At 51.9% G+C, this 9,700-nt stretch overlaps 1 protein-coding gene and 1 pseudogene across 1 annotated transcript; one reads left to right on the forward strand and one right to left on the reverse strand.

Moving 5' to 3' along the window:
* Window positions 1-229: 229 nt before the first annotated feature.
* On the forward strand, window positions 230-1,660 carry LOC126495878 (fibroblast growth factor 4). The gene is made up of 3 exons (XM_050133458.1): window positions 230-557; window positions 939-1,042; window positions 1,484-1,660. Exons 1-3 carry the CDS (start codon window positions 230-232, stop codon window positions 1,658-1,660), a joined length of 609 nt encoding a protein of 202 aa, XP_049989415.1.
* Window positions 1,661-6,107: 4,447 nt separating this feature from the next.
* Window positions 6,108-8,361, reverse strand: LOC126495879 (60S ribosomal protein L37a-like; annotated as a pseudogene).
* Window positions 8,362-9,700: the final 1,339 nt, after the last annotated feature.

A 9,700-nucleotide genomic window follows, 5' to 3' on the forward strand; every position in this document is an offset into this window, starting at 1 on the left:
GGTGATTGGCAGGCGGCCTGCGCCCCGGCTCCCAGTCGACCGACGCCCCGCGGGCCAGCGAGTAGGAGGGGGCGCCGGCTATATATACCGCTGCTCGGCGGGGCTGGGCGCGCGGAGGACTGTCCCGCCACCGTTGCAGGCCCGTTTGTTCCCGTAGCCTCGACCGTCGCGCAGCATTCGCCGGACTCACGGCCCGTCGCTCGAGCGCACGCACGGCCCGCGGGCCGGGATGGCTAAGCGCGGGCCAGCCACGGGGACACTGCTGCCCAGGGTCCTGGTGGCCCTGCTGGTGGCCCTGGTGGGTCGAGGGGCCGCCGCACCCAACGGCACGCGGCCAGTCGAACTGGGGCGCGGCTGGGATGGCCTGGTGGCCCGCTCGCTGGCGCGCCTGCCGGTGGCCGCGCAACCCCCGCAAGCGGCGGTCCGCAGCGGCGCAGGGGACTACCTGCTGGGCCTCAAAAGACTGCGGCGGCTCTACTGCAACGTGGGCATCGGATTCCACCTGCAGGTGCTGCCCGACGGCCGCATCGGCGGCGTGCACGCAGACACCGGCGACAGTAAGTGCGGGGCGTGCTGGGAGGGTTAAGGACCCGAGCAGCAGACCCGGGAACTGTGCCGCTCAAGCTCCGTCCCTTAGGACCCGAGGACCGGGAGCGCACCAGCCGGCCGGGCCCCGCCTCCCGCCTTCGGAAGCCTGGGCTCCCGGGGCCGCGAATTCCAGCGCCTTCGCCCGTTCGCACCCACGGGAGCCCGGGACAAGTGCCCAGACTGAGGCCAGCCTTGGGGGCTACCAGCTCTTAATGCTTGCGCTAGGGACCCCGAGTTTTTCACCTCCACTCTCCCCAGCATCGAGGTCTCCAGAGGTTCACAGGTGGACGGTCTGTGTGGGCCCAGGGTCACCTACGCTTTTCTGACTTGCGCCCCCACTCCCACCCTAGGCCTTCTGGAGCTCTCCCCGGTGCAGCGGGGCGTGGTGAGCATCTTCGGAGTGGCCAGCCGCTTCTTCGTGGCCATGAGCAGCAGGGGCAAGCTCTTCGGTGTGGTAAGTACCCGGGGGTTCTTGCTGGGCACCTGCTGGAGACATTGTACAGGGCTAGCAGGATTGTAAAACCCACACCCCACCCACACGCACGCACTTGTGTCTGGTTACCGGGTCTCGAGGTTTTCAGCCAAAATAGCCAGAAGCAGCTTGCATTTCCAGACCAAAGGGACTGCCCCACCCTATTTCTGCCAGCCGTACGTGGGTACTTAACGCAACCTAGGAGAGAGGCGGATCCAACGGAGATGAGTCCCAACAGGCAGAACACGCGCGCGGCAGGAGATACTAGATTGATGGGGACAGGGCAGGTGAGCTGTGCTCCGCCTAGCGTGGGCTTAACAACTCCTTGAAGCCTGGGACAGACAGACTTGACACCCTGCCTAGAAAGACCTCTTGGGCCCTGCTGCAACAGGTCCCTAGCTCACCCTGTGTCCTCTTTCTTAGCCTTTCTTTACCGACGAGTGTAAATTCAGAGAGATTCTTCTGCCCAACAATTACAACGCTTACGAATCCTACGCACACCCCGGCATGTTCATGGCCCTCAGTAAGAACGGGCGGACCAAGAAAGGGAACCGAGTGTCACCTACCATGAAGGTAACCCACTTCCTTCCTAGACTGTGACCCTCCGGAGCCTTGCCTCAGCCTCGGAAGCACACCCCACCCCTCAGGAGGAGCACTTTCTCTCCATGGAGAACTGTTTGCAAAAAGAGGTGTAAGATATTTAAATTAATTATTTAAATATGTATATACTGATGCCCAATTATTTATAATTCTGTGTTTTTTTTTTCATTTTCTGGGTGGGGGGGAATGACCAAAAGAACAAACAAATCCAATGAAGTTTAAGACTTTTTTTGGTGCAGTGGGGACGGACTTGCTTCAGTATCAAAGCCCAGGAAGTGCTGCTATTTCATGTGTGAGTCTCTTAAAACTCGGTGACATCAGATTCCAAGGGTGTCTGGCCTCTCTGTGTCTGGAAAGGCCTGCCTAGAGCCTCTGAGCCAGTCAGAGGAGGACCCTGCGATCGCTCCTTCCAGTCCGGGAGCATCCTGAAGCAGCCGCTCCCTCAGCTCCCTTTGGTATGAACCCGAACGGATCGGTTTACTCCAGGGACAGAAGTGCGTCCTGGAAGTCCTCCCGCCTCTGTTTTTAGATCTCCATGGCTGATCTTTGAACTCTCTAGCAGTCAATCTTCCTCGACCTACCAGATGGGAGAGACCCTTAGACAACTTTATAAACTCTTGTTTGCCTTTTTTGGACTGGCCAAACAGAGCACGTGGCTTGTAGCCATTGAACTTTGTCAATTGCCGGGAAAGGAACTAGGAATGGACAAGGAGGTACATGTGCCACAACTCAAGACTCTAGGGATGAAATTCTACTTTTTGTGATAGAGGATGGCCTGTCAGGATATAACAGAAGGAGAAAAACAGGCTTCCCTGAATTTGGGGAGCTTTGTACTGGAACTCCACAATTTGAGAGTCAACTGTCCTTCCTAGCCCTAAGGCATTCTGCCTGCAGGAGTTCGCATTCCGGTGCAGTCCCAAGTGTGAACGCGTTCGCATTCTGTTCCCATCTACCTCAGAGTTCCTGAGCGCCTGGTGATCAAGCTGGAGACTCTGCCGGGTGCGCCTGCCGGCTTCTCTTCCACATGTGGCATCGTGCGCCCTGCTGGACTCTTGTCACGTTCCAGCTATCTTTACCCAATGATTTACTTTTAGTAAGGGGTATTCATGGTGAAAATATGCGCGGCCAGCTGTCGGAGTGCACTATATGGTCACCAAGTCAAGTAACCCTTATATTTTTCTTTATATATTTTACGAATGTAACCCCTGTCGCTGAGACCAAGATGGAAGAGGCAGGGTCGGCGGCATTTAAAAAAAGGGCTGAGGTGAGGGCAAACATTTAATTTTAATGAATGACTCTTTGGAGTTTATACAAAATGACCTTAGCTCGCTAGAGCGAATGCCCCAAATGCTTCTCCCCAAGACGTTAAGACTTTGCTGGGAGGCTTCTGAGCCACGTCCCAAATTAACTTTATGGGAGGCTACAGACAGCAAGACGGGGAAAATCTGATTGGCATTTTTTTGTCTTTCACATTCCTTTCAAAAACTCTTTGTTTGAATGCTAATCGAATACTTAAGTACTATTCTGTACCACAGCCCAAGAAAGAAGGGGACACGCCCCAAGCTGAGGTGGGAGAATGTCCCAAACTTCTCTTGATGTTTGCTGGCTTACAGGACAATACAGATTATGTGTTTTTGAAAATAGGCCCTAGACTCCAAGAGTGTTGGGGGGGAAAGGTAGTTGAAGGTCTTTTGTTGTTGTTGTTGTTACTGTTTTTTTTTTTTTTAAAGACAGGGACTCAGCCCAGGCTCGCCCTCACTTGCTGTTACTGAGGATGACCTTGAATTTCTGATCCTCCTGCCCCCACTTCCAAAGTGCTAAAATTACAGGTGCAGGGCCACACACACTATTACGTGCTGGGGGCTGAAGTCAGGCACATGCCAGGCCACTCAATCAAAAGTATATCTCCCTCTTTTTTGGAGAGGCAGGGATGAGATGAGGGGCGGAGTCTTATTCTGTAGCCCGGAATGGCTCCTGCTTGAGTCAGCAAGTGTTGAGACTACAGGTGGAAGGCACTTGCCCTGCTCTGATGGGGTTCTTGGCGGCCATATTGCCTCCGACAGGCTGTGGTCCTCCCTAACATCCTGGTCCGTTTCTTCAGCAGCTTCCTTTTCTGTCTGTGTCCAAGGACAAGGCTGTACCTTTGCAATTTTGTTGTGGGATGGGTTTAAGGTTTCTGTATCTGCCCTGGTTACAAAGAGTTGGTCTGTAGTTAATACAGGTGCCGACCCAGAGAGTATGTGCTGTGCACACTGGATTGGAGAGAGGCATTCGATCGTGTATAGAGAGCCCCACGGGAGATGGGAATGATTGGCGAAGATATTAAAAATGGCAAACGTGTCTCGAAGCCCCTGTGTCCGCTTCATCTTTTTTCTATTTGCAGCTGAGCAGGGATGGGGGCAGGGAGACAGATTTTAGCCAGCTGTGTACACGCTAATGTGGCTTTGAAAACCGGGAAGCAAGGATGTCACAGTTGTCACATCCATGTCCCCCCTCAGTGGGACTCTATTGCTGCCTACCTCGGTCTGTGAAGTCTGCCCACAGCCCTGGTGGGTACATAATCACCAAAGCCAAGTGGGGCCGATTGAGGACAGTCACGGGCGATACCTGTGGGTTAGGCTAGTTCAGTTGACTGTTCTCAGTGAGGAGGTGGGATCAAATTAGAAGCCGGAAAAGATGGCGTCCACTCAAGTACTGAGGTGGTTTATGCCACCGCACCAGGCTAAAATTTGGTGTTAGTTGTCCTTATACATTTATAACTTGCCTATATCGGGGCATGTTTACAATTTTGGGTTTGTTTTGCCTTCATTTTTAAGATGGAACTGTAGCCCACAATGGAGTCTAAGGAGGTACTGTCCCTGAAGGCTGTGAGGTTGTGTACACCTTTTAATCCCAGCACTCAGGAGACAGGCAGGCAGGTCTGAGTTCGATTCCAGGACTGCCAGAGCTACACATAGAAACTCTGCCAATTAATAAACAAATAGAAAAAAAAATAGATGGATGGCTAGATAGATAGATAGATAGATAGATAGATAGATAGATAGATAGGGGCTAGAGGACTAACTCAGTGGCTTCAGAGTGCTTGCCTGACACACACGAAGGCTTTGCCTTGGGTCCCCAGCATCTCTTGAGTAGGTTGTGGTGCACAGCTGTAATCCCAAAACTGAGGTGAAAACAGAAGGATCCTAATTTCAAGGTGATCTTCCACTCCACTGTGAGTTGGGGGCCAGCCTGGGCTATGTGAGAGCCTATCTCAATAACAGTAGTACTAGTGGTAGTAATAATAAATGACAAGGATGGGCTCACCTATGTGACTTGTCCTCTTACAAAGGAGGCCAGGCACAGGGCAAATTCCAGAGAAACACCTCAAGCAGAAAGGTGTGGACCTGCCTGAGTCTGGAGTGTCCACCTGATCCATTCAGACTCCCAGCTGCCAGGCTGACTCCATACACCCCATTAGAGCACCCCAGGAGAAGGGTGGTGAAGGTGTTATTCACACAGTCAAAAGCAGCTGGAATCTTGAGCGGACCCTGTCCTGCTGGCTCCTGGGGTCCTCCGCAAGGCTGTTCCAGTCAAACAAGGTGACTTGGGTTGCCAATGGCAGCCCATTGTTGACCTACTGGTGCTTTTGGATTGGCGACCTCCAGCACAGGGATAATGGGAGTGAGGTCAAGGCCCGTTAAAAAGAAAGGAAAGAACAGTATGGCTTCCGTGGCAGGCACTGAGTAAGCTGTGGTCTTTGCTCTGCTTTGGTTTTGAGGTTTTCCTTGTGTTTGTTGTACATGGGCTTCAGTGTAGGACTTTGGCACAGAGAGAACAGTCAGTCTGCCTGGCGGTGGTGGCGTGTGCCTTTAATCCCAGCACTCAGGGGGCTGATCTTTGTGAGTTCAAGGCCAGCCTGGTCTACAAAGCAAGTTCCAGGCCAGGGTGACAGAAAAACTCTCTCGAAAAACCTGAAATAAAAAATCAGTTCTTGGTCAGGCATAGTGATGACACCTTCAATCCCAGTGCACAGAGGCAGGGGATCTCTGAGTTCTAGGACAACTAAGTGTTTTGTTTGTTTAAGATTAGTTCTTAGCTGGGCAATGGTGGTGCACACCTCTAATCCTCGTACTTAAGAGGCGGAGGCAGGCAGATACAGGGAGTGAATTTCAAGACATTCGGGGATACACAGAGAAACCTTGTCTTGAAAAACCAAAACCAGGGCTGGAGAGATGGCTCAGAGGTTAAGAGCACTGCTTGCTCTTCCAAAGGTCCTGAGTTCAATTCCCAGCAACCACATGGTGGCTCACAGCCATCTGTAATGAGGTCTGGTTCCCTCTTCTGGCCTGCAAGCAGGCAAATCACTGTATAGTTAATAAATAGGTAATTTTTTTACATAAATTAACCCATTTATTTAGTTGGCTGTGCATTATTGAGTAGGCTTGGGTCTCAAACAGTAGCACTTCTACTGGTCTTTCTGTTCCTTCAGTCTTCTGATGGCAGACTTCACTGTGACGACAGAAGTCGTGTTGTAGGCCCAGGCCCTGCCAGCCACCGTTTTCATGCAGGAACCACAGTGTCAGATGCCGACGGCTCATCTTGGTCTTGCCACAGAAGGAGCACATGTACTTGGCGTGCTGGCTGATTTCAGTTTTTTTTTTTTTATTTTTGGTTTTTCGAGACAGGGTTTCTCTGTAGCTTTGGAGCCTGTCCTGGAACTCCCTTTGTAGACCAGGCTGGCCTCAAACTCACAGAGATCCGCCTGCCTCTGCCTCCCGAATGCTGGGATTAAAGGCGTGTGCCACCACCGCCCGGCCCTGATTTCAGTTTTTTTCACCATTTTCCGGATGGAGGTACCATAGCAGGTCCCAAATTTCCCGACGATCCCGACCTTCTTGGTGCATTTAGCCCTGTTGTCGGAACCTAAGCCAAGCACGGAGAGCATAAATAAATCTTTTTTAAAAAAAGTTCTTACCTTCAAGTCATTAGGTTTGGTAGTTCCTTATGCACTGGGCCATTTCACTGGCCCAGGTTTTAGGGCTTTTGGGTTGTTTTTGAGTTTGCTCCTCATTGTTTTGTTTGAGATAGAATCTCACTGTGTAGACCAGGCTGGCCTTGAACTCCCAGAGATCTGCCTGCCTCTGTTTCCTGAATGCTAGGATTAAAGACCAGCACCACCAAGCCTGACAATCTTTGGTGTTTAATTTGAGAGCTTGCACAGTCCCCACTACCACAGGTTATGAGGTCCAGCTTCTCACACTCGGGGAAACTTCGCAGTTCAGCACAACTAGAGTGTCGCAGGTGGGTGAGCCTGGAGCTCCCCTCACTCCCTTTCTTCAGGAAAACCTTCAAGTGTTAAAGAGTCACTCTGACCAAATAGAGACTTTTCTTCTGGTGACAATGGCTATGAGGGAAGTCAGTTGGCACACTGGGCTGTGGCCCACCTGAAGCTGTCTTGAGTGAGTGCGTGGTGCTACCCAGTCAGGGTTCCACATGAGCTAGACTGGCACTCTAGTGAACGGCAGGGAGACACACCACAGGGTGCCATCAGCCAAGGCTGTTTGCACCCTCACCTCCCTGAGTGGAGTGGCCTCCATCCCTAGGAGAGTTTGCAAAGCAGGTGTCTCCGGAGGGAGATGGCACCTGACAGGTGGCCTCATTCCTTTATTTAAGGACTGGTCATAGCATGTAAAACAGTCAGAGGTCCTGGACAGCTGGCCAAGCCCAGAGTAGAACAGTCTGCATATATGCACCCCGGGTTTGCTGGGTGGATGCTGGAGTCCTGGGTAGGACAGAGACAGACACAGCTCTGTCAGCTGTCCCCTCTGCTCTCTTCTCACTGAGAGGCATCTGTGCCCCTCCACTTCATGTCAGCATGAGCAGAAATGTCTCTGTGTGACTGAGGCAGGCCACCTTCAGTGTTCTGAGCCACTACAGGGTTGGACACCCAAGGTCCTGCGTCTATTGTCCCAGAAGGAAGTAGAGGCTCACTTAGCAGGCCCTGGAGGCGGATGCTCTGCTAAGACATAAGACATAATGACAGCCCAGTTTACACTCAGGCCCTGTCTTAAAAAACAGACAAACCAGAAACCGGCAGTGGCGAAGTAGAGGTAGGAGGCTTGTCAGGTGTGGTGGGGAACAGGTGCTGCGGGCAGGAACCTCAGGAGTTCAAGGTCATCCAGGGCTGCACAGTAAGTTTAAGGTTAACCTGGGTTGTGTGACACTTTGTATCAAAGACCAAAAATCAAAAATTAAAACAGGAACTTTTGGGAGTGCTCTTTCATGGGAGTCTTTCTGACTTGGGCTCCTGGTTAGCTGTCCTATGTTATTGATGGTTCTGGGGACAAGCAGAGCTTGCAAGGTTTGCTGGCCCTGAGTCTTCTGGCAGAAGCAGAATCAGCCTCTGTCCTGAGTGCACTCCCACAGAAAAAAGGGACAAAGTGAGCCCTCAGTCACTGGGCGTCCTCAGATGGCTACCAGCTCCGGCTGGACCCTGAGGGCAAGGAAGGACCGCAGATGGGCATCCATTACTCCCCAGGCTCTGGAACTGGCAGAGGGAAGCCACTTATACCTAGCCCAGTTTTGCAAAGTTACTTTTTCCTAGGGAAAGTGGAAGGAGGGCACTTGGGCCCTTCCTCCTCCTATGGGTCCCCTGGCCTTCCTAGACAATATGGGCCTTCCATTGTCCCAAAGTCTATGCCCCTCACCCTGCTGGACATGGCCGGGGGAAGACAGAGTTCCAATAGCCTGGAACATTTTCCATTGGCCCAAAACACTTCATCTGCCTGGGGAAAGCCAGTCCAGTACTGAAGACAAGACAGGACAAAGGAACAGAGATGCCCTCATCAAGACAGGAGTAGAACTCTCATAGCCATTAGCTTTGCAGATCGTGTTCAGTTCTCCTGTTTTGCTTTCTTTGGCAGGGTCTCACTTGTCCCAACAGGCTTTGAGTTCAGAGACCAAGGATGGGCCTGCACCTACACACCTGGCCTTATATTTTCTTATTCCTTGAGTTTGAGTTTGTCCATGGGGCTCACTCTTGTGGATGAGATAGAAATAGAATGTCTTGTTTGTTCATAGTGAGACAGGATCTCACTATGTTGCCCAGGCTGGCCTTCACCTTCTCCTGCCTCAGTGTCCACTTCACCTCCTCATCCTCCTGCCTCAGTGTCCACTTCACCTCCTCATCCTCCTGCCTCAGTGTCCACTTCACCTCCTCATCCTCCTGCTTTAGTGTCCCAGTTTTCCTCATTCTCCTGCCTCAGTGTCCCAATGCCAGGAAGTAGGAACTTTGAACAGCACTGGGTTCCTGGGAAAACAGTACCTGCTCAGGGAGAAACTGGGCCACCCTACAGAGTGTTGGGACAGCCATCCTTTCTCTCCTTGGCCAGAAGCTACCCAAAGCAGACGGGAGCAAGTCACCCAGCCACTTACAGAGTAGCTGCTGGGGGAAGAGACTCCCAGCAACCTCCTAAGTGGCAGACACCATACTCAGAGTACCTTCATTGAGGAACACATCCAGATACCCCAAATCACAGTGCCGGGGTTATGTGAGCAGTAGAGGGCACACAGGCCAAGACTGTTACCTTGACATCTGGAGATGCTCTTATTTCTATTTTTTTCAGTACAAATGAACCCGTCCTCATTTCATTTCTGTTGCTGTGATAAAACACCCTGACCGAAGGCAGCTTAGGAGACAAAAGGGTTTATTCTGCTTCCAAGTCCAGTCCATGAGAGATGAGAAGTCAAGGCACAAGCTTGAAGCCATCACCTCCAACAAAAACACACAGCCAGGGAAAGGCAGCAGGAACCATGGAGGGCTCTGCCTGCCGACTCCTTTTCGGGCTCATGTTTGGCTGGCTTTCTTTTATAGCACAGGATCACCAAGCCCTATTGTGTATGCCTTTAATCCTGGCACTGGGGAGTCAGAGGCAGGTGGATCACTGTGAGTTCCAGGAAAGCCAGGACTATATAATGAGACTCTTTCCCAAAGACAGAAACAACAAACAAAAATTAGCCAGGCTTCACCTGCCCAGGGAATGGAGCCACCCACTGTGG

Source organism: Alexandromys fortis, unplaced genomic scaffold (genome assembly GCF_014885135.2).
Source record: "Alexandromys fortis isolate MF-2015 unplaced genomic scaffold, M_Fortis_MF-2015_v1.1 scaffold_702, whole genome shotgun sequence".
NCBI lineage: Eukaryota > Metazoa > Chordata > Mammalia > Rodentia > Cricetidae > Alexandromys > Alexandromys fortis.